The sequence below is a fragment of the Oncorhynchus mykiss genome, chromosome 1 (assembly GCF_057628025.1).
Source record: "Oncorhynchus mykiss isolate SJ-2025 chromosome 1, ASM5762802v1, whole genome shotgun sequence".
Lineage (NCBI taxonomy): Eukaryota > Metazoa > Chordata > Actinopteri > Salmoniformes > Salmonidae > Oncorhynchus > Oncorhynchus mykiss.
This window is the reverse complement of record NC_143022.1, coordinates 2,180,125-2,204,831: the sequence shown is the minus strand read 5'-3', so window position 1 is coordinate 2,204,831 and position 24,707 is coordinate 2,180,125. Positions and strand designations below refer to the sequence as shown.

The following is a 24,707-nucleotide window of genomic DNA, read 5'->3' as shown; positions in this document are numbered from 1 at the left end:
GGTCTAATACCTGAGGTGACCTCCACCTCCACAGGCAGTATGATAAACTGGTCTAATACCTGAGGTGACCTCCACAGGCAGTATGATAACCTGGTCTAATACATGAGATGATCTCCACAGGCAGTATGATAACCTAGTCTAATACCTGAGGTGACCTCCACAGGCAGTATGATAACCTGGTCTAATACCTGCGGTGACCTCCACAGGCAGAATGATAAACTGGTCTTCGTTGGTTTTGATCCTGATGAAGGCTGTGTGGTTGTCTGCATCTCTCGACGAGAAGCTAGCCCTCATCACACCCTTCGTCTCAAACGGAGGGATCTCCTACAACACAGAGAATAAAACAAGGACACAGTCAGGACACAGAGGATACAAGGACACAGTCAGGACACAGAGAACACAAGGACACAGTCAGGACACAGAGGATACAAGGACACAGTCAGGACACAGAGAACACAAGGACACAGTCAGGACACAGAGAACACAAGGACACAGTCAGGACACAGAGAACACAAGGACACAGTCAGGACACAGAGAACACAAGGACACAGTCAGGACACAGAGAATACAAGGACACAGTCAGGATGCATCCCAAATGGCTAGTACATTAATAGTGCACTAGGGCCTGTGGAATGTTGTCCCACTCCTCTTCAATGGCTGTGAGAAGTTGTTGGATATTGGCGGGAACTGGAACACGCTGTCATACACGTTGATCCAGAGCATCCCAAACATGCTCAATGGGTGACATGTCTGGTGAATATGCAGGTCATGGAAGAACTGGGACATTTTCAGCTTCTAGGAATTGTGTACAGATCCTTGCAGCATTGGGCTGTGCATTATCATATTATAAAACTATGAAATAACACATGGAATCATAACCAAAAAAAGTGTTAAACAAATCAAAATATATTTGAGATTTGCCTTGATGACAGCTTTGCCATCAGAGTGAAAAAAGCTCCTGGGTTAGGAGACGCAGGCTAAGGTTTGAAAAAGTGTACAGGTTAGCTAAAATGCTCTGCTAACCTAGAGATTCCCAAAGCACGTTTAGTTGTTTTGACCTAGCACTACACAGCTGATTCAAATAACCAATTCATCAAGTTTTGCATCAGTTGTGTAGTGCTACGGTCAACAACAAAAAACATTCACCCAGGGGGGCCCCAGGACCGAGTTAGGGAAACCATGTCTAATCTGCTACGAAAAGACACTCCCGGTCGACGCTGTGCTCCTTCTAGTCACAACCAACCCATTGGACAGGATTTAAATTTGACATCATAAGAGACGGAAGAGACAACTATTTTGACATTCTGATTTGATATGAAAAAGAGACAGAAACATGAAACTAACCCAGAATGTTCTGGTGCCTCCTTGTTGACCCGTAGGCGGGTCCAGATGGTGGTGATCTCCACTGGAGAACATCTCCACAACCTGCAGGTTAGAAACATTATGTTGGATTAAAAATGGTGGATTAAAAATGTTGGATTAAAAATGGTGGATTAAAAATGTTGGATTAAAAATGTTGGATTAAAAATGTTGGATTAAAAATGTTGTATTAAAAATGTTGTATTAAAAATGTTGGATTAAAAATGTTGAATTAAAAATGTTGTATTAAAAATGTTGGATTAAAAATGTTGAATTAAAAATGTTGGATTAAAAATGTTGGATTAAAAATGTTGGATTAAAAATGTTGGATTAAAACAATTCCACAGATTTGCTAATAAAGGGCTGTACATGTTTTTCTCTCTCATTAGAACAGACTGGTATTACTTCTCATGTAATTTACTGTTGTTTACACTGTTCCAAAACAGGCAGAACAATTATATTATAATCTAGCAGAACCTGTTGATCACATAATATTCACAAAGCTCTATACCCTCATTTTTCTTGATCTCATTATTGTTACAATTATTCTGATCATGGTTATAATAAGTAAATGTCGTTATCATTAGTAGTCTTTGTGTAGTATCCTTGTATAAGCAGCATCGAGCTGTAGGCCTAAGAGCACATCCTGTTCAGTCTTAATACCCTAGAAAATAAAAGAGAGCCGCACACTCTAGGAGCTTAGATGCAAAAATGTAATACAAGCTGTCTTCATCAGGCTGTCGAAACGTTGGTATTCCATTTTTGCATCTGAGCTCCTAGAGTGTGCGGCTCTCTTTAATTTTCAAGTTTCTACTTCAGCACCTCGTCTTAATAGGTGTGCGTTTCTTTTTCTTCTATATCAGTCTTAATACCCTAACCTACTATATTTTTATAAATAGGCTACTGGATGAATCAATCAATCCTTCACGCCATCACACAGCATACAAGACATTTAGGCTTTGAAATGCAATCAATAATTTTAGTTTTTAAAATGAAATAAAGGGGATCTTATGAACGGCTTTAGGCCCGAATGGGTCACTCAGATGAGATGCTTTACATGCTTTACGTAAAGAGAGCAAGGGTTGAAACAAATTACGGATTTGGGTTACAGAACTTTTCATTAAGAAACTGAACGGCTGAAAATACATAATAAAACACCTGGTGCCTTTTCACTGCAGTAGGGAGGAGAACGAGACAACGTGCACCAGCTTCAGCACAGACAATAAAACACCTGGTGCCTTTTCGCTGCCGTAGGGAGGAGAGCGAGACAACGTGCACCAGCTTCAGCACGGACAATAAAACACCTGGTGCCTTTTCGCTGCCGTAGGGAGGAGAGCGAGACAACGTGCACCAGCTTCAGCACGGACAATAAAACACCTGGTGCCTTTTCGCTGCAGTAGGGAGGAGAGCGAGACAACGTGCACCAGCTTCAGCATGGACAATAAAACACCTGGTGCCTTTTCACTGCAGTAGGGAGGAGAGCGAGACAACGTGCACCAGCTTCAGCACGGACAATAAAACACCTGGTGCCTTTTCACTGCAGTAGGGAGGAGAGCGAGACAACGTGCACCAGCTTCAGCACAGACAATAAAACACCTGGTGCCTTTTCACTGCAGTAGGGAGGAGAGCGAGACAACGTGCACCAGTTTCAACACAGTGTGACCATCTGGCTCTTTCTTGAGTCATTTGTGTGTCTGGATCCTGGACTTCCTGTCGGGCCGCCCCCAGGTGGTATGGGTAGGCAACAACACGTCTGCCACGCTGATCCTCAACACAGGGACCCTTCAGGGGTGCGTGCTTAGTCCCCTCCTGTACTTCCTGTTCACCCACGACTGCATGGCCAAACACGACTCCAACACCATCATTAAGTTTGTTGACGACACATCAGTGAGACAGCCTATAGGGAGTAGGTCAGAGACCTGGCAGTGTGGTGCCAGGACAACAACCTCTCCCTCAACGTGATCAAGACAAAGGAGCTGATTGTGGACTACAGGAAAAGGAGGGCCGAACACGCCAACATTCACATCGATAGGGCTGAAGTGGAGCGGGTCGGGAGTTTCAAGTTCCTAGGCGTCCACATCACCAACAAACTATCATGGTCCAAACACTCAAAGACAGTCGTGAAGAGGGCACGACAAAACCTTTTCCCCCTCAGGAGACTGAAAAGATTTGGCATGGGTCCCCAGATCCTCAAAATAAATTCTACAGCTGCACCATGGAGAGCATCTTGACCGGATGCATCACCTGGTATGGCAACTGCTCGGCATCTGACAGTAAGGCGCTACAGAGGGTAATGCCTTACCCATTTGTTTTTACACTGCTGCTACTCACTGTTTAATTAATATGGGTAATGCATTTACATTGACACAACCCCCCCACCCCCATTTGTTTTGTACACTGCTGTTACTCACTGTTAATTATCTATGCATAGTCATGTGACTCCTACCTACATGTACAATTTACCTCAACTAACCTGTACCCCCTTGACTCGGTAGGGTACCCCCTGTATATAGCGCTTATTGATATGTTGTATTATTTTTTACTTTAGTTTATTTGGTAAATATTTTCTTAACTCTTCTTAAACTGCATTGTTGGTTTAAGGTAAGGTAAGGTCTACACTTGTTGTATTCGGCAACAAATAAAGTTTGATTTGATTTAATCTGATGCTTAAAGTATCAGACAGGCTTAGGCCATATGTAGTTGGTTTTATTCAAAACACACAGACAGTGTTGTGAATAAAAAACAGCTTCTATCTCAAGGCCATCAGACTGTTAAACAGCCATCACTAACATAGAGAGGCTGCTGCCAACACACTGACTCAAATCTCAAGGCCATCAGACTGTTAAACAGCCATCACTAACATAGAGAGGCTGCTGCCAACATACTGACTCAAATCTCAAGGCCATCAGACTGTTAAACAGCCATCACTAACATAGAGAGGCTGCTGCCAACACACTGACTCAAATCTCAAGGCCATCAGACTGTTAAACAGCCATCACTAACATAGAGAGGCTGCTGCCAACACACTGACTCACATCTCAAGGCCATCAGACTGTTAAACAGCCATCACTAACATAGAGAGGCTGCTGCCAACATACTGACTCAAATCTCAAGGCCATCAGACTGTTAAACAGCCATCACTAACATAGAGAGGCTGCTGCCAACACACTGACTCAAATCTCAAGGCCATCAGACTGTTAAACAGCCATCACTAACATAGAGAGGCTGCTGCCAACATACTGACTCAAATCTCAAGGCCATCAGACTGTTAAACAGCCATCACTAACATAGAGAGGCTGCTGCCAACACACTGACTCAAATCTCAAGGCCATCAGACTGTTAAACAGCCATCACTAACATAGAGAGGCTGCTGCCAACACACTGACTCAAATCTCAAGGCCATCAGACTGTTAAACAGCCATCACTAACATAGAGAGGCTGCTGCCAACATACTGACTCAAATCTCAAGGCCATCAGACTGTTAAACAGCCATCACTAACATAGAGAGGCTGCTGCCAACATACTGACTCAAATCTCAAGGCCATCAGACTGTTAAACAGCCATCACTAACATAGAGAGGCTGCTGCCAACACACTGACTCACATCTCTGGCCACTTTAATACATGGACTTAATAAAAGGTATCATTAGTCACTTTAAATAATGCCACTTTAATAATGTTTACATATCTTACATTACTCATCTCATATGTAAATACTGTATTTTATACCATCTACTGCATCTTGCCTATGCCGCTTGGCCATCACTCATCCATATATTTATATGTACATAATCTTATTCCATCCCTTTAGATTTGTGTATATAAGGTAGTTGTTGGGGAATTGTTAGATTACTTGTTAGATATTACTGCACTGTCGGAACTAGAAGCACAAGCATTTCGCTACACTCGCATTAACATCTGCTAACCATGTGACCAATAACATCTGCTAACCATGTGACCAATAACATCTGCTAACCATGTGACCAATAACATCTGCTAACCATGTGACCAATAACATCTGCTAACCATGTGACCAATAACATCTGCTAACCATGTGACCATTAACATCTGCTAACCATGTGACCAATAACATCTGCTAACCATGTGACCATTAACATCTGCTAACCATGTGACCAATAACATCTGCTAACCATGTGACCAATAACATCTGCTAACCATGTGACCATCAACATCTGCTAACCATGTGACCAATAACATCTGCTAACCATGTGACCATTAACATCTGCTAACCATGTGACCAATAAGATCTGCTAACCATGTGACCAATAACATCTGCTAACCATGTGACCAATAACATCTGCTAACCATGTGACCAATAACATCTGCTAACCATGTGTACGTGACCAAAACAATTTGATTTGAGGCCGGGTGGGCATACTGCCAAATTCTCAAAAAAATGTTGGAGGAGGCTTCTGGTAAAATTATCTTGCAACAGCTCTGCAGTCAGCTCCCTCAAAACATCTGTGGCATTGTGTTGTGTTACAATACTGCACATTTTAGAGTGGGCTTTTATTGTCCCCAGCACAAGGTGCACCTGTGTAATGACCATGCTGTTTAATCAGCTTCTTGATATGCCCCACCTGTCAGGTGGATGGATTATCTTGGCAAATTCTCACTAACAGGGATGTTAACAAATTTGTGAGCACAATTTAAAATAAATAAGCTTTTTGTGAATATGGAACATTTCAGGGATCTTTCATTTCAGCTCATGAAACACTTTACATGTTGTGTTTATATTTTTGTTCAGAACAATATCAATATTCATACAATATTTGGAGTACATGTAAGATAAGAACATACTATTACATCACCTCTCCAAACTGGGTTTCAGTGAGAGGACTAACTGGTGTCTCCAAGTGGCCCCACACCTCTCCAGACTGTGGGTTTCAGTGAGAGGACTAACTGGTGACTCCATGTGGCCCCACACCTCTCCAAACTGGGTTTCAGTGAGAGGATTAACTGGTGACTCCTAGTGGCGCCACACCTCTCCAAACTGGGTTTCAGTGAGAGGATTAACTGGTGACTCCTAGTGGCGCCACACCTCTCCAGACTGTGGGTTTCAGTGAGAGGACTAACTGGTGACTCCATGTGGCCCCACACCTCTCCAGACTGGGTTTCAGTGAGAGGACTAACTGGTGACTCCTAGTGGCGCCACACCTCTCCAGACTATGGGTTTCAGTGAGGACTAACTGGTGACTCCTAGTGGCCCCACACCTCTCCAAACTGGGTTTCAGTGAGAGGACTAACTGGTGACTCCTAGTGGCCCCACACCTCTCCAAACTGGGTTTCAGTGAGAGGACTAACTGGTGACTCCTAGTGGCCCGACACCTCTCCAAACTGTGGGTTTCAGTGAGAGGACTAACTGGTGACTCCTAGTGGCCCCCACACCTCTCCAGACTGTGAGTTTCAGTGAGAGGACTAACTGGTGTCTCCAAGTGGCCCCCACACCTCTCCAGACTGTGGGTTTCAGTGAGAGGACTAACTGGTGATTACTAGTGGCGCCACACCTCTCCAAACTGGGTTTCAGTGAGGACTAACTGGTGACTCCTAGTGGCCCCACACCTCTCCAAACTGTGCGTTTCAGTGAGAGGACTAACTGGTGACTCCAAGTGGCCCCACACCTCTCCAAACTGGGTTTCAGTGAGGACTAACTGGTGACTCCTAGTGGCCCCACACCTCTCCAAACTGTGGGTTTCAGTGAGAGGACTAACTGGTGACTCCTAGTGGCCCCACACCTCTCCAAACTGTGGGTTTCAGTGAGAGGACTAACTGGTGACTCCTAGTGGCCCCACACCTCTCCAAACTGTGGGTTTCAGTGAGAGGACTAACTGGTGTCTCCAAGTGGCCCCCACACCTCTCCAGACTGTGGGTTTCAGTGAGAGGACTAACTGGTGACTCCTAGTGGCCCCACACCTCTCCAAACTGTGGGTTTCAGTGAGAGGACTAACTGGTGACTCCTAGTGGCCCCACACCTCTCCAAACTGTGGGTTTCAGTGAGAGGACTAACTGGTGACTCCTAGTGTCTCCAAACTGTGCAGTTCGTAAGCCATTTAAATGCATTATGACTCAAGGAAAAAGCCTTCAACTGTAGTTACGGGCCATTCTATGGGCCAAATATCCCCTCCCCCTCCAAAAATCGAGAGATGCTAACGCCTGTGAAAGTGTGATTTGTCAAAATAACCAGAGATGAAAAACCCAACCGCTGGAACGAATGCTGCTGATCTCACACATCCTGTTGTGTCATGACAGAGCTACAGTCCCCTTACGTGTCTATCCACCAGAGATTACATTATTTAACCTTTATTTAACTAGGCAAGTCAGTTAAGAACAGATTATTATGTTCAATAACGGCCTAGGAACAGTGGGTTAACTGGCCTAGGAACAGTGGGTTAACTGGCCTAGGAACAATGGGTTAACTGGCCTAGGAACAGTGGGTCAACTGGCCTAGGAACAGTGGGTCAACTGGCCTAGGAACAGTGGGTTAACTGGCCTAGGAACAGTGGGTTAACTGGCCTAGGAACAGTGGGTTAACTGGCCTAGGAACAGTGGGTTAACTGGCCTAGGAACAGTGGGTTAACTGGCCTAGGAACAGTGGGTTAACTGGCCTAGGAACAGTGGGTTAACTGGCCTAGGAACAGTGGGTTAACTGGCCTAGGAACAGTGGGTTAACTTTGTCAGCTCGGGGATTCAATCTTGCAACCCTTCGGTTCCTAGTCCAATGCTCTAACCACTAGACTACCTGCCGCCCCATTATAACTAACCAGAATACACTAAGTGACCTAAACTATTTCAAACCCTAACAATCAATGACTCAAGTCTCAAACCTAATCAACTGGACACATCGATAGATGAACTGTTGAGAGACGGTTTCCCCAGACATGTTCAATTACTATTGGAAAGTGCTTCTTTGTCCGGGACTTGATCTGTTGCTAGGAAACCGGCCCTTAGTGGTTTGTGGATGTTATGGGCATATCGATAGATTGTTGCTGGATGGTGATTCATGATACTAAGACAGCTTGATGTCAAAACGAGCCACTAGAGTGTAGCTTAACCTTTCCTTTTAAAGTGGACTGTTCTGCCTGCGGCTATGGAACCCTGACCTGTTCACCGGACGTGGGTTTCTGTACAGCACTTTGAGATATCAGCTGATGTACGAAGGGCTTTATAAATACATTTGATTTGATGGTGGTTATCATAGAGACGCATAAAGACATGTTTACCTGCACTGTGAGGGTCGTGGATGTTAGTTACCTGCAGTGGTTCACTGTGAGGGTTGTGGATGTTAGTTACCTGCAGTGGTTCACTGTGAGGGTCGTGGATGTTAGTTACCTGCAGTGGTTCACTGTGAGGGTTGTGGATGTTAGTTACCTGCAGTGGTTCACTGTGAGGGTTCTGGATGTTAGTTACCTGCAGTGGTTCACTGTGAGGGTTGTGGATGTTAGTTACCTGCAGTGGTTCACTGTGAGGGTTGTGGATGTTAGTTACCTGCAGTGGTTCACTGTGAGGGTCATGGATGTTAGTTACCTGCAGTGGTTCACTGTGAGGGTTGTGGATGTTAGTTACCTGCAGTGGTTCACTGTGAGGGTTGTGGATGTTAGTTACCTGCAGTGGTTCACTGTGAGGGTCGTGGATGTTAGTTACCTGCAGTGGTTCACTGTGAGGGTTGTGGATGTTAGTTACCTGCAGTGGTTCACTGTGAGGGTTGTGGATGTTAGTTACCTGCAGTGGTTCACTGTGAGGGTCGTGGATGTTAGTTACCTGCAGTGGTTCACTGTGAGGGTTGTGGATGTTTATGAGTGGAGAGAAGCTGCCGTTAACAGGGACTCTGGCCCCGATGAAGGGCCGTAGTCTGTAGGGGTTGGGGATACCCACCCCGAACACCTGAAAACACAAGAGAACAGACCACAAGACTATCAAAATGAACCTAATGTTTACATCTTTCTTTATATCTGAAGGAATAGCCTATTAAATTGATATTGTGTTTATGGTGCTGTTCCAAATGGGACCCTATTCCCTACATAGTGCACTACCTTATGGGCCCCAGTAAAAAGTAGTGCACTACATAGGGAATAGGGTGCCATTTGGGACACAGCCTACATGTGTGTAACACGTCTACAGTACCTGGTATGTAAACACTCCATGATTCGCCGTATTAATAAATAAAGTATTTTCTATGTTCCCTACGACCCTGGCGAGAAACACGAGATCAAACAACGTGTTTCCCCCTGCTGGGATTATCTGGAACAGAAAGAGGGAAAAAAAACAGAGGAGGCATTATCAGCTGGTCACATTATCAGCTGGTCACAGTGGATGGAGCATTATCAGCTGGTCACAATGGATGGAGCATTATCAGCTGGTCACATTATCAGCTGGTCACAATGGATGGAGCATTATCAGCTGGTCACATTATCAGCTGGTGACAATGGATGGAGCATTATCAGCTGGTCACATTATCAGCTGGTCACAATGGATGGAGCATTATCAGCTGGTCACATTATCAGCTGGTGACAATGGATGGAGCATTATCAGCTGGTCACAATGGATGGAGCATTATCAGCTGGTCACATTATCAGCTGGTCACAATGGATGGAGCATTATCAGCTGGTCACATTATCGGCTGGTCACATTATCAGCTGGTCACATTATCAGCTGGTCACATTATTGGCTGGGCACATTATCAGCTGGTCACAATGGATGGAGCATTATCAGCTGGTCACATTATCAGCTGGTAACATTATCGGCTGGTCACATTATCAGCTGGTCACAGTGGATGGAGCATTATCAGCTGGGCACATTATCAGCTGGTCACATTATTGGCTGGTCACATTATCAGCTGGTTACAGTGGATGGAGCATTATCAGCTGGTCACAATGGATGGAGCATTATCAGCTGGTCACATTATCAGCTGGTCACATTATCAGCTGGTCACAGTGGATGGAGCATTATCAGCTGGTCACAATGGATGGAGCATTATCAGCTGGTCACATTATAAGCTGGTCACATTATCAACTGGTCACAGTGGATGGAGCATTATCAGCTGGTCACAATGGATGGAGCATTATCAGCTGGTCACAATGGATGGAGCATTATCAGCTGGTCACATTATCGGCTTGTCACATTATCGGCTGGTCACATTATCGGCTGGTCACATTATCGGCTGGTCACATTATCGGCTGGTCACATTATCGACTGGTCACATTATCGGCTGGTCACAATGGATGGAACATGTATTCCCAAACTGGGGTACGAGATACATACCCAGAGGTATGTGCCGTCAAGGTACAACAAATAAAAATGTGATTCACATTATCAAACATTTATATTTTTCAACGGAGTTATACATTTGGGTGAGTTTTTTTCTCCCCTCGCCTGAGTAGCCTCGTTTCACTGCCAAAATTAAAATTAAACCATCTAGTGTTCTGCGAAATAACAACACAATGTCAAATAATTAACATCCAATCACATTAACCGATACTCTCTCGTGGGAAACGTTCACTCTTGCGCAGACATTTAGAAACGAAACATGCCAATTTGAAAAATAAGCCGCGGGAGTTTTTTGAGCAAGAATAGACGACTTTCGAGTAGCGAGACATGTAAATTCATAAAAAAAAAAAAGAAATGTCCTCTCACTGTCAACTGCGTTTGTTTTCAGCAAACTTTACATGTGTAAATATTTGTATGAACATAACAAGATTCAACAACTGAGACATAAACTGAACAAGTTCCACAGACATGTGACTAACAGAAATGGAATAATGTGTCCCTGAACAAAGGGGGGTCAAAATCAAAAGTAACAGTCAGTATCTGGTGTGGCCACCAGCTGCATTAAGTACTGCAGTGCATCTCCTCCTCATGGACTGCACCAGATTTGCCAGTTCTTGCTGTGAGATGTTACTCCGCTCTTCCACCAAGGCACCTGCAAGTTCCTGTACATTTCTGGGGGGAATGGCCCTAGCCCTCACCCTCCGATCCAACAGGCCCCAGACGTGCTCAATGGGATTGAGATCCGGGTTCTTCGCTGGCCATGGCAAAACACTGACATTCCTGTCTTGTAGGAAATCACACACAGACTGAGCAGTATGGCTGGTGGCATTGTCATGTTGGAGGGTCATGTCAGGATGAGCCTGCAGGAAGGGTACCTCATGGAGGGAGGAGGATGTCTTCCCTGTAATGCACAGCGTTGAGATTGCCTGCAATGACAACAAGCTCAGTGCGATGATGCTGTGACACACCGCCCCAGATCATGACCGATCATTGTTCTTGCCATCCTGCACCTGTCCAGCAGGTATGCTGTTCGGATGTACCGATCCTGTGCAGATGTTGTTACACGTGGTCTGCCACTGCGAGGATGATCAGCTATCCGTCCTGTCTCCCTGTAGCGCTGTCTTAGGCGTCTCACAGTACGGACATTGCAATTTATTTCCCTGGCCACATCTGCAGTCCTCATGCCTCCTTGCAGCATGCCCAAGGCACGTTCACGCAGATGAACAGGGTCCCTGGCATCTTTCTTTTGGTGTTTTTCAGAGTCAGTAGAAAGGCCTCTTTAGTGTCATAAGTTTTCATTACTGTGACCGTAATTGCCTACCGTCTGTAAGCTGTTAACGACCGTTCCACAGGTGCATGTTCATTGTTTACGGTTCATTTAACAAGCATGGGAAACAGTGTTTAAACCCTTTACAATGAAGATCTGTTAGGTTATTTGGATTTTTATGAATTATCTTTTGAAAGACAGGGTCCTGAAAAAGGGACGTTTCATTTTGTGCTGAGTTGTTTACGCCCAATTTTTCAGTTTTTGATTTATTAAAAAAGTTAATATCCAATATATGTCGTTCCACTTCATGATTGTGTCCCACTTGTTGTTGATTCTTCACAAAAAAATACAGTTTTATATCTTTATGTTTGAAGCCTGAAATGTGGCAAAAGGTCGCAAAGTTCAAGGGGGCCGAATACTTTCGCAAGGCACTGTATATGAAGCGTCTTATATGGTGAGCTACTGTAACCGATGTGAAATGGAAAGCTAGTTAGCGGGGTGCGCGCTAATAGTGTTTCAATCGGTGACGTCACTCGCTCTGAGACCTTGAAGTAGTTGTTCCCCGCGGCTTTTGTGGAGCGATGGGTAACGATGCTTCGTGGGTGTCAGTTGTTGATGTGTGCAGAGGGTCCCTGGTTTGAGCCCAGGCAGGAGCGAGGAAAGGGACATAATTAAAACTGTTAGACTACCAAGTGGCAGGCAAGCCCCATACTATTGTGGAGGACTTAATTCTTCCTGCTGCCGTGGATATGGCTGGGACAATGCTGGGTGAAAAGACCCAAAAAACTATACAGACAATGCCTTCATCAAACAACACTGTTTCATGACGCATTAGTGACATGACAGGAGATGTTTTGAAACAATTACTGCTTCGCATACAAGCCAGTGAATTCTATGCGTTACAGCTGGATGAGTCAACAGACGAGGGAATGCCTGACAGCTTGAAAGACGTTTTGGACACTACAGTGAAAATGGTTAACTTTGTTAAAGCAAGGCCCCCTGAACTCTTGTGTATTTTCTGCAATATGCAATGATATGGGCATGACCATGTAACGCTTTTACAACATTAATTCCTTCCTTCCACATGCAATCCTGGTTATCAAAGGGCAAAGACACGTTTTTCTTAAATTGAGAGACGAGCTTAAAGTTCTTTACTGACCATAATTTTCACTTGTCTGACCGCTTGTATGATGACGAGTTTCTCACACGACTGGCCTATCTGGGTGATGTTTTTTCTCGCCTGAATGATTACAGGGACTCTCCGCAACTATATTCAATGTGGGGGACAAAATTGAGGCTGTGATTAAGAAGTTGGAGCTCTTCTCTGTCTGCATTAACAAGGACAACACACAGGTCTTTCCATCATTGTATGATTTTTTTGTATGCAAATGAACTCAAGCTTACGGACAATGTCAAATGTGATATAGCGAAGCACCTGAGTGAGCTGGGTGCGCAATTACGCAGGTACTTTCCCAAAACAGATGACACAAACAACTGGATTCATTATCCATTTCATGCCCTGCCTCCAGTCCATTTACTGATATCTGAACAAGAGAGCCTTAATGAAATTGCAACAAGCGGTTCTGTGAAAATTGAATTTAATCAGAAGCCACTGCCAGATTTCTGGATTGGGCTGCGCTCAGAGTACCCTGCCTTGGCAAATCGCGCTATTAAGACACTGATGCCCTTTGCAACCACGTACCTATGTCAGAGTGGATTCTCGGCCCTTACTAGCATGACAACTAAATACAGGCACATACTGTGTGTGGAAAATAATTTAAGACTGGGACTCTCTCAATACAACCCAAAGTTAAGTGCATCCTTTCAAGCACACCCTTCTCATTAATTTTTTGATGAGCAAATAAGGTTTTATATGTGTGAATTTTGTTCTCAATGTTCATAAACCAATTCAATTAAACTACTCAGTCTGCTAATCAGGATTTGTAAAATACTGATTAAATTAAACAGACAGAGGCCCAGCTACGATAATCAATAAGGTTAATTCATGAGAGCGCTCCAGTACAAAAACAAAGATGTTCCCTTTATAACATTCGCACATACATACACACTAACATTAGGATTTTCTCCTGAAGTCTCACCACAGTTTATTACCACTCAGCTGACAGTTTCAGTCCCCCCAGATAAGGGAAACCTGGAGGGCCTCTCCCTGTCCTATCTCCCCAGAGTTACAGCCGGGACGGTTCAAACATAGGTTAATGAACCTCTTTGTTTTCTTTCGGCACACACATACATTCCTCTCTTCCCCACTCCAACCTAGTTGGACATATGTTTATCAGCTTTAATTACTACTTGTTCATGCTACATAACCTCTAATCTCTACTGGCTAAGTTTCCGGGTAGAATTATTTAATCATTTATGTTAAACCTTTATAAAATATTTTAACAATATGTAAGATGGTTAAATAAAGAGCAAAATTATTGATTATTTGTGCCCTGGTCCGACGAGAGCTCTTTGTCACTTCCCACGAGTCGGGTTGTCACAAAAACTCACACTCATTCTTATGTTTAATAAATGTATCGTATAGTGTGTATGTGGCAGGCTTACAATGATGGCAAAAAACAACATTTGAGAGTACGCTGACCCTGGTGCTAGAGGGGGTACAGCTGACCCTGGTACTAGAGGGAGGTAAGCAGCTGGAGGTTGAATGTTTGAAGGGGTACGGGACTATAAAACTTTTGGGAACCACAAAAAAACACAAACAATGGACATTGGACCGGTGGAAATGTGTCCTTTGGTCTGATGAGTCCAAATTTGAGATTTTTGGTTCCAACTGCCGTGTCTATGTGAGACGCTGAGTAGGCAAACGGAATATCTCCACATGTGTTGTTCCCACCGTGAAGCATGGAGGTGGTGGTGTGGGGGTGCTTTGCTGGTGACACTGTCTGTGATTTATTTAAAATTCAAGGCACACTGAACCAGCATGGCTGCAGTCATATGCCATCCCATCTGGTTTGCCCTTAGTGGGACTACCATTTGTTTTTCAACAGGACAATGACCCAACACACCTCCAGGCTGTGTAAGGGCTATTTGACCAAGAAGGAGAGTGATGGAGTGCTGCATCAGATGAACTGGCCTCCACAATCACCCGACCTCAACCCCATTGAGATGGTTTGGGATGGGTTGGACCGCAGAGTGAAGGAAAAGCAGCCAACAAGTGCTCAGCATATGTGGGAACTCCTTCAGACTGTTGGGAAAGCATTCCTGGTGAAACTGTTTGAGAGAATGCCAAGAATGTGAAAAGCTGTCATCGTGGCTACTTTGAAGAATCTAAAATATATTTTGATTTTTTTAAACACTTTTTTGGTTACTCCATAGTTCCATAGTTGTGATGTCTTCACTATTATTCTACAATGTATAGTACAGATAAAGAAACACCCTTCAATCAGCAGGTGTGTCCAAACTGTTGACTGGACCTGTACACCTGGCACAAAGGCCTAATACTTACCACATTCTGGAAATAGGATGGGTGAAAATGTGCTGTTGTTGCTGATATTGATATCAAACTAATTTCTTCTGAGCTGGGATTATTCAAGTAAATATTTTCCATTGCTGGCATCCCCACAGGCCTAGAGAGAAAAAGGAAAGAGCAAATAAACCTATTAATTAAAAAGGTTGACATTGTTGGGACGCCTAGAGGAGGTGAGTCAGGGACGCCTAGAGGAGGCGAGTCAGGGACGCCTAGAGGGGAGTCAGGGACGCCTAGAGGAGGGGAGTCAGGGGCGCCTAGAGGAGGCGAGTCAGGGGCGCCTAGAGGAGGGGAGTCAGGGGCGACTAGAGGAGGGGAGTCAGGGGCGCCTAGAGGAGGGGAGTCAGGGGCGCCTAGAGGAGGCGCGTCAGGGACGCCTAGAGGAGGAGAGTCAGGGAAGCCTAGAGGAGGCGAGTCAGGGGCGCCTAGAGGAGGCGAGTCAGGGGCGCCTAGAGGAGGCGAGTCAGGGGCGCCTAGAGGAGGCGAGTCAGGGGCGCCTAGAGGAGGCGAGTCAGGGGCGCCTAGAGGAGGCGAGTCAGGGGCGCCTAGAGGAGGCGAGTCAGGGATGAGGAGGCGAGTCAGGGACGCCTAGAGGAAGCGAGTCAGGGGCGCCTAGAGGAAGCGAGTCAGGGGCGCCTAGAGGAAGCGAGTCAGGGACGCCTAGAGGAGGCGAGTCAGGGATGCCTAGAGGAGGCGAGTCAGGGATGAGGAGGCGAGTCAGGGACGCCTAGAGGAAGCGAGTCAGGGGCGCCTAGAGGAAGCGAGTCAGGGGCGCCTAGAGGAGGCGAGTCAGGGATGCCTAGAGGAGGCGAGCCAGGGATGCCTAGAGGAGGCGAGTCAGGGACGAGGAGGCGAGTCAGGGACGAGGAGGCGAGTCAGGGACGCCTAGAGGAGGCGAGTCAGGGACGCCTAGAGGAGGCGAGTCAGGGACGCCTAGAGGAGGCGAGTCAGGGACGCCTAGAGGAGGCGAGTCAGGGACGCCTAGAGGAGGCGAGTCAGGGACGCCTAGAGGAGGCGAGTCAGGGACGCCTAGAGGAGAAGAGTCAGGGGCGCCTAGAGGAGGGGAGTCAGGGGCGCCTAGAGGAGGCGAGTCAGGGACGCCTAGAGGAGGGGAGTCAGGGGCGACTAGAGGAGGGGAGTCAGGGGCGCCTAGAGGAGGCGAGTCAGGGACGCCTAGAGGAGGCGAGTCAGGGACGCCTAGAGGAGGAGAGTCAGGGACGCCTAGAGGAGGCGAGTCAGGGATGTTTTATTTAAATGTTTTATGTCACCTTTATTTAAATAGGCCATAGTAGCAAAGTAATTAGAATTTAGCAGATTAACACTGGAGTGATAGAGGAGCAGATGATGATGTGTAAGTAGTGATACTGGTGTGCAAAAGAGCAGAAAAGTACATAAAACAATATGGGGACGAGGTAGTTGGATTGGGTGTTTGATGAGGTGAGTAAGACTTGTTTAGAGGAGGGCAGGGCAACGTAACATGAGATCAGTGAGTCTGCTTCCATTGTTAGTGTGGAATGCTTTCTGTCCACACACAATGTTACCACTGCCTGTGTATCTGACTGGTAATATACCAAACATATTTGTAGAAGGCCCTGTTCGACAGAGAGTAGGATAACCCTGTTCAACAGAGAGTAGGATAACCCTGTTCGACAGAGATCAGGGTAGCCCTGTTCGACAGAGATCAGGGTAGCCCTGTTCAACAGAGACGAGGGTAGCCCTGTTCAACAGAGAGTAGGATAGCCCTGTTCAACAGAGACTAGGATAGCCCTGTTCGACAGAGACTGGGATAGCCCTGTTCGACAGAGACTAGGATAGCCCTGTTCGACAGAGACTAGGATAACCCTGTTCGACAGAGACTAGGATAACCCTGTTCGACAGAGACTAGGATAACCCTGTTCAACAGAGACTAGGATAGCCCTGTTCGACAGGGCTATCCTAGGCAGGAGGAGGACAGTGAGACAGGAGGACAGGGAGACAGGAGGAGAACAGTGAGACAGGAGGACAGTGAGACAGGAGGACAGTGAGACAGGAGGACAGTGAGACAGGAAGAGGACACTACCAGGTAGAGAGGGGGCTTCAGGTTGATCTGGATCTGCAATTAACTAGAGTGCTGTTCGGGTTCAATTCATGTGCAATACTTGAAACTTGTGTCCACATAGGAAACGCGGGGGTAGTGTCTACAAAAAGATCCCATTACTTTCTATATGTGGTGGTGGTTAGCCGTCTAGCTAGCCAGCCATGTAAATTATCTGATTTAGCATAGTAACATCAGAGGAAAGCCCTTAATATTGTCAGAGACTCCAGTCACCCAAGTCATAGACTGTTTTCTCTACTACAGCACGGCAAGAGGTACCGGACCACCAAGTCTGGGATCAAAAGGCTCCTGAACAGATTCTACCCCAAAGCCATTAGACTGATGAACAATTAATCAAAAGGCCACCAGACTGTTACATTGTGCCCTCCCCCCCTTGTTTTGTACACTGCTGCTACTCACTGTTTATTATCTATGCAGTCACTTCACCCCTACCTACATGCACAAATTAACTAATTACCTCGACTAACCTGTACCCCTGCACATTGACTCTGTACCGCAAAAATAGCTTAAAAAAGCAAAGAGAAAACAGACCATCATTACTTTAAGACATGAAGGTCAGTCAATGCAGAACATTTCAAGAACTTTGATGGCTTTCATGAGGACCGCTACAGGAAAGGAAGACGCAGAGCTACTTCTGCTGCAGAGGATAAGGTCATTGGAGTTAACTGCACCTCAGATTGCAGCCCAAATAAATGCTTCACAGAGTTCAAGTAACAGGCATCTCAACATCAACTTTTCAGAGGAGCCTGCTTGAATCAAGCCTTCATGGTTAAATTGCTACAAAGTACTAATGGAAACCAATAAGAGACTTGCCTGGGCCAAGAAACACAAGCAATGGACAATTGACCGGTGGAAATCTGCCCTTTGGTCTGATAAGCCCAAATTTGATATTTTTGTTTCCAACCGCCTTGTCTTTGTGAGACGCAGAGTAGGTGAATGGATGATCTCTGCATGTGTGCTTCCCACCATGAAGCATGGAGGAGGAAGTGTGATGGTGTGGTGGTGCTTTATTTGTGACACTGTGATTTATTTCAATTCAAGGCACACTTAACCAGCATGGCTACCACAGCATTCTGCAGCGAAACACCATCCCATCTGGTTTGCGCTTAGTGGGACTATCATTTGTTTTTCAACAGGACAATGACTCTAAACACACCTCCAGGCTGTGTAAGGGCTATTTGACCAAGGAGAGTGATGGAGTGCTGTATCAGATGACCTGGCATCCACAATCACCCGACCTCAAACCAATTGAGATGGTTTGGGATGAGCTGGACCGCAGAGTGAAGGAAAAGCAGTCAACATGTGCTCAGCATATGTGGGAACTCATTCAAGACTTTCCTCTCCAAGATGGCGTAGCAGTCAGGCGTCTTTTGTCTTCGTCTTGCCCCGTGAATATATCTTTGTATTTATTTTTTTCTTCGCATTTATTTTTTATATTTTTTTAACCTTATCCTGGCTAGTGTCCTTGTCCCGGGGGAAAGCACCAATTAGCCTGGAGCTAGCCTATGCTAGGCCCATTTCCCAGCAAGCTGAAGAGGTCCATCAGCCACTCCTTGGGCTACAATACCTATTTTACCAATTGGCCTGGACCCTTTTACTACACAAACCCCTGCTGATCCATCACAACTAGTCTGCAGACGTAACTTCCGTCGCGACGTCCCTCTAAGGCCCTTGTGCTTGCCCCGGCCCGCTAGCTGTCTGAATTGCCGTGTCTACAGCCCATCCAGCTACTCATTGGACCCTATGATCACTCAGCTATGCATGCCACTCCTTAATGTCAATATGCCTTGTCCATAGCTGTTTTGGTTAGTGATTATTGTCTGTAGAGCTCTCCAGCCCTGCTCAATATGCCTCAGCTAACCCTCTTGTCCCACCTCCCACACATGCGGTGACCTCATCTGGTTTAATTGATGTCTCTAGAGACAATACCTTGCTCATCGTCACTCATTGCCAAGGTTTACCTCCACTGTATTCACATCCTACCATACCTTTGTTTGTACATTGTGCATTGAATCTATTCTACCGCGCCCAGAAACCTGCTCCTTTTACTCCCTGTTCCAAACGTACTAGACGACCAGTTCTTATAGCCTTTAGCCGTACCCTCATCCTACTCCTCCTCTGTTCCTCTGGTGATGTAGAGGTTAATCCGGCCCTGCAGTGCCTAGCTCCACTCCCATTTACCAGGCGCTCTCATTTGTTGACTTCTGTAACCGTAAATGCCTTGGTTTCAAGCATGTTAACATTAGATGCCTCCGCCCTAAGTTTGTGCTGGGGCAGTGAATAAAACACTCTGCCAACCAGGATGTCCTAGCCGTGTCTGAATCCTGGCATAGGAAGGCCACCAAAACCCCTGAAATTTCCATCCCTAACTATAACATTTTCCGACAAGATAGAACTGCCACAGGGGGCAGAGTTGCAATCTACTGCAGAGATAGCCTGCAGAGTTCTGTCTTACTATCCAGGTCTGTCCCCAAACAATTTGAGCTTCTATTTTTAAAAATCCACCTCTCCAGAAACAAGTCTCTTACCGTTGCTGCTTGCTATAGACCACCTTCTACCCCCAGCTGTGCCCTGGCCACCATTGAATTGCTTGCCCCCCAGCTATCTTCAGAGCTCGTGCTTTTAGGTGACCTAAACTGGGACATGCTTAACACCCCAGTCATCCTACAATCTAAACCTGATGCTCTCAATCTCACACAAATGATCAATGAAGCCACCAGGTACCACTCAAATCCATAATCACAGGCACCCTCATAGAGATCATCCTAACCAACCTGCCCTCTAAATACACCTCTGCTGTCTTCAACCAGGATCTCAGCCTCATTGCCTGCATTCGTAATGGGTACGCGGTCAAACATATAATCGATGCAGTGCGCATTCGCAAAAAAGGACTGTCGTTGCCCCAACGTGTACCTAACCATAAACATCAATGCCTTTCTTAAAACCAATACATATATTTTTTAACCTGCATTTTTAGCTAAAAGAAAGGATAGCAGGCAATATTAACCAGGTGAAATTGTGGCACTTTTCTTGCGTTCATACACGCAGAGTCAGGGTATAAGCAACAGTTTGGGCCGCCTAATTTGGGAAGCCTGGCTCATTGCAAACTAATTTGTCAGAATTTTACGTAATTATGACATAACATTGAAGGTTGTGCAATGTAACAGGAATATTTAGACTTAGGGATGCCACCCGTTAGATAAAATACGGAACGGTTCCTTATTTCACTGAAAGAATAAACGTTTTGTTTTCGAAATTATAGTTTCCGGATTCGACCATATTAATGACCTACGGCTCGTATTTCTGTGTGTTATTATGTTATAATTAAGTCTATGATTTGATAGAGCAGTCTGACTCAGCGATGGTAGGCACCAGCAGGCTCGTAAGCATTCCTTCAAACAGCACTTTCGTGCGTTTTGCCAGCAGCTCTTCGCAATTCTTCACGCATTGCGCTGTTTAAGACTTCAAGCCTATCAACTCCCAAGATTAGGCTGGCGTAACCGATGTGAAATGGCTAGCTAGTTAGCGGGGTGCGCGCTAATAGCGTTTCAAACGTCACTCGCTCTGAGACTTGGAGTAGTTGTTCCCCTTGCTCTGCATGGGTAACGCTGCTTCGAGGGTGGCTGTTGTCGATGTGTTCCTGGTTCGAAACCAGGTAGCGGCGAGGAGAGGGATGGAAGCTATACTGTTACACTGGCAATACTAAAGTGCCTATAAAAACATCCAATAGTCAAAGGTATATGAAATAGTGCTATAATAACTACAACCTAAAAATAATAATATTGAAGACTCATGTTAAAAGGAACCACCAGCTTTCAAATGTTCTCATGTTCTGAGCAAGGAACTGAAACGTTAGCTTTCTTACATGGCACATATTGCACTTTTACTTTCTTCATGTTTCATTATTTATTTGAGGCTAAATTGATTTTATTGATGTATTATATTAAGTTAAAATAAGTGTTCATTCAGTATTGTTGTAATTGTCATTATTACATATAAATAATTAAAAATTGGCCGATTAATCAGTATCGGCTTTTTTTGGTCCTCCAATAATCAGTATCGGCTTGAAAAATCATAAAATCGGTCAAACTCTAAAGCATGCCCATTCAAAAAAATGTAGAACCAGGAACAGATATAGCCCGTGGTTCACTCCAGACCTGACTGCCCTTAACCAGCACAAAAACATCCTGTGGTGTACGGCATTGGCATCGAATAGCCCTCACGATATGCAACTTTTCAGGGAGGTTAGGGACCAATATACACAGGCAGTTAGGAAAGCAAAGGCTAGCTTTGCTTTCAGAAATGTGCATCCTGCAACACAAACTCCAAAAAGCTCTGGGACACTAAAGTCCACAGAGAATAAAAACACCTCCTCCCAGCTGTCCACTGCACTGAGGCTCCACAATAATTGAGAATTTCAATAAGCATTTTTTTTATTTTACAGTTGGCCATGCTTTCCACCGGGCCACCCCTACCCTGGTCAACAGCCCTGCACCCCCCACAGCAACTTGCCCAAGACTCCCCCATTTCTCCTTCACCCAAATCCAGATAGCTGATGTTCTGAAAGAGCAGCAAAATCTGGACCCCTACAAATCAGCTGGGCTAGACAATCTGGACCCTCTCTTTCTAAAATGATCAGCCAAAATTGTTGCAACCCATATTACTAGCCTGTTCAACCTCTCTTTCGTATCGTCTGAGAACCCCAGAGATTGGAAAGCTCTTCAAAGGGGGAGACACTCTAGACCCAAACTGCTACAGACCTATATCTATCCAACCCTGCCTTTCTAAGGTCTTCGAAAGCCAAGTTAACAAACAGATCACCGACCATTTCCAATCCCACCGTACCTTCTCCGCTACGCAATCGGGTTTCCGAGCTGGTCATGGGTGCACCTCAGCCACGCTCAAGGTCCTAAACGATATCATAACCACCATCGATAAGAGGCAATACTGTGCAGCTGTATTAATCGACCTAGCCAAGGAATTCAACTCTGTCAATCATCACATTCTTATCAGCAAACTCAACAGCCTTGGTTTCTCAAATGACTGCCTCGCCTGCTTCACCAACTACTTCTCTGACAGAGTTCAGTGTGTCAAATCGGAGGGCCTGTAGTCCGGACCTCTGGCAGTCTCTATGGGGGTACCACAGGGTTCAATTCTTGGGCCGACTCTCTTCTCTGTATACATCAATGATGTTGCTCTTGCTGCTGGTGATTCTCTGATCCACCTCTACGCATATGACACCATTCTGTATACCTCTGGCCCTTCTTTGGACACTGTGTTAACGAGCTTCCAAACAAGCTTCAATGCCATACAACTCTGTTTCCGTGGCCTTCAACTGCTCTTAAATGCAAATAAAACTAAATGCACGAACCTGGCCGCCCACCCAGCATCACTACTCTGGACGGTTCTGAGTGGACAACTACAAAAACCTAGGTGTCTGGTTAGACTGTAAACTCTTCTTCCAGACTCACATTAAGCATCTCCAATCCAAAATTAAATCTAGAATTGGCTTCTTATTTTGCAACAAAGCATCCTTCACTCATGCTGCCAAACATACGAGGCAATACTATCCTGCCGATCCTTGACTTTGGCGATGTCATTTACAAAATAGCCTCCAACACTCTACTCAGCAAATTGGATGCAGTCTATCACAGTGCCATGCATTTGGTCAACAATGCCCCATATACTGCCCACCACTGCAACCTGTATGCTCATGTTGGCTGGGCCTCGCTTCATATTCGTCGCCAAACCCACTGGCTCCAGGTCATCCATAAGTCTTTGGTAGGTAAAGCCCTGCCTTATCTCAGCTCACTGGTCACCATAGCAGCACCCACCTGTAGCACATGCTCCAGCAAGTATATTTCACTGGTCACCCCCAAAGCCAATTCCTCCTTTGGACACCTTTCCTTCCAGTTCTCTGCTGCCAATGACTGGAACGAACTGCAAAAATCACTGAAGCTGGAGACTCATATCTCCCTCACTAATTTTAAGCACCAGCTGTCAAGAGCAGCTCACAGATCACTGCACCTGTACATAGCCCATCTGTAAACAGCCCACCCAACTACCTCATCCCCATACTGTTATTTATTTTTTTGCTCCTTTGCACCCCAGTACACATTCATCTTCTGCACATCTATCACTCCAGTGTTTAAATTGCTAAATTGTAATTATTTCGCCACTATGGCCTATTTATTGCCTTACCTCATTTGCACACACTATATATAGACTTTATTTTCTATATTGTGTTATTGACTGTATGTTTGTTTATTCCATGTGTAACTCTGTTGTTGTTTGTGTCGCACTGCTATGCTTTATCTTGGCCAGGTCGCAGTTGTAAATGAGAACTTGTTCTCAACTAGCCTACCTGGTTAAATAAAGGTGAAATAAAATAAAATAATCATGGTAGTGTCCACATGAATGTAGAAGTGTTAAACAAACATATTGTGTTCTTATTTACATTAAAAGTGACTCCAAAATGACACAATACATTATTTACCATGAATTTCTACTGGGCACAAAATAATCTGAAACAACCAAAACAAACAGAAAATGCATCCAACAAATGTGTGGAGTCACAAGCTTGATGTAGTCATTCCATGCTGTTAATATGGGACCAAATACTTCCCTTTAACTACACATATGCGAATGTGTTTGGTTCCCTAAAATGGGGGCACTATGTACAAAAAGTGCTGTAATTTCTAAACGTTTCACACGATATGGATGAAAACATCCTCAAATTAAAGCTGAAGGTCTGCACCAGTATCCAGTTATGTGCACCAGTATTCAGTTATGTGCACCAGTATTCAGTTATGTGCACCAGTATCCAGTTATGTGCACCAGTATTCAGTTATGTGCACCAGTATTCAGTTATGTGCACCAGTATTCAGTTATGTGCACCAGTATCCAGTTATGTGCACCAGTATCCAGTTATGTGCACCAGTATTCAGTTATGTGCACCAGTATTCAGTTATGTGCACCAGTATTCAGTTATGTGCACCAGTATTCAGTTATGTGCCCCAGTATTCAGTTATGTGCACCAGTATTCAGTTATGTGCACCAGTATTCAGTTATGTGCACCAGTATTCAGTTATGTGCACCAGTATTCAGTTATGTGCACCAGTATTCAGTTATGTGCACCAGTATTCAGTTATGTGCACCAGTATTCAGTTATGTGCACCAGTATTCAGCTATGTGCACCAGTATTCAGTTATGTGC

The 24,707-nt window shown here is 45.1% G+C and overlaps 1 protein-coding gene across 1 annotated transcript in view; it reads right to left on the bottom strand.

The window, feature by feature from the left end:
* Positions 1 to 24,707, bottom strand: part of tmem131 (transmembrane protein 131) — a 121,179-nt gene that overhangs the window by 83,604 nt on the left and 12,868 nt on the right. The window contains exons 4-8 of the mRNA XM_090230378.1: positions 15,377 to 15,497; positions 9,501 to 9,617; positions 9,138 to 9,260; positions 1,345 to 1,425; positions 189 to 324 (exon numbers count right to left, since the gene is read on the bottom strand). Of these exons, the coding sequence (XP_090086504.1) occupies positions 189 to 324; positions 1,345 to 1,425; positions 9,138 to 9,260; positions 9,501 to 9,617; positions 15,377 to 15,497 (578 nt within the window). The remainder of the gene's footprint in view (positions 1 to 188; positions 325 to 1,344; positions 1,426 to 9,137; positions 9,261 to 9,500; positions 9,618 to 15,376; positions 15,498 to 24,707) is intronic.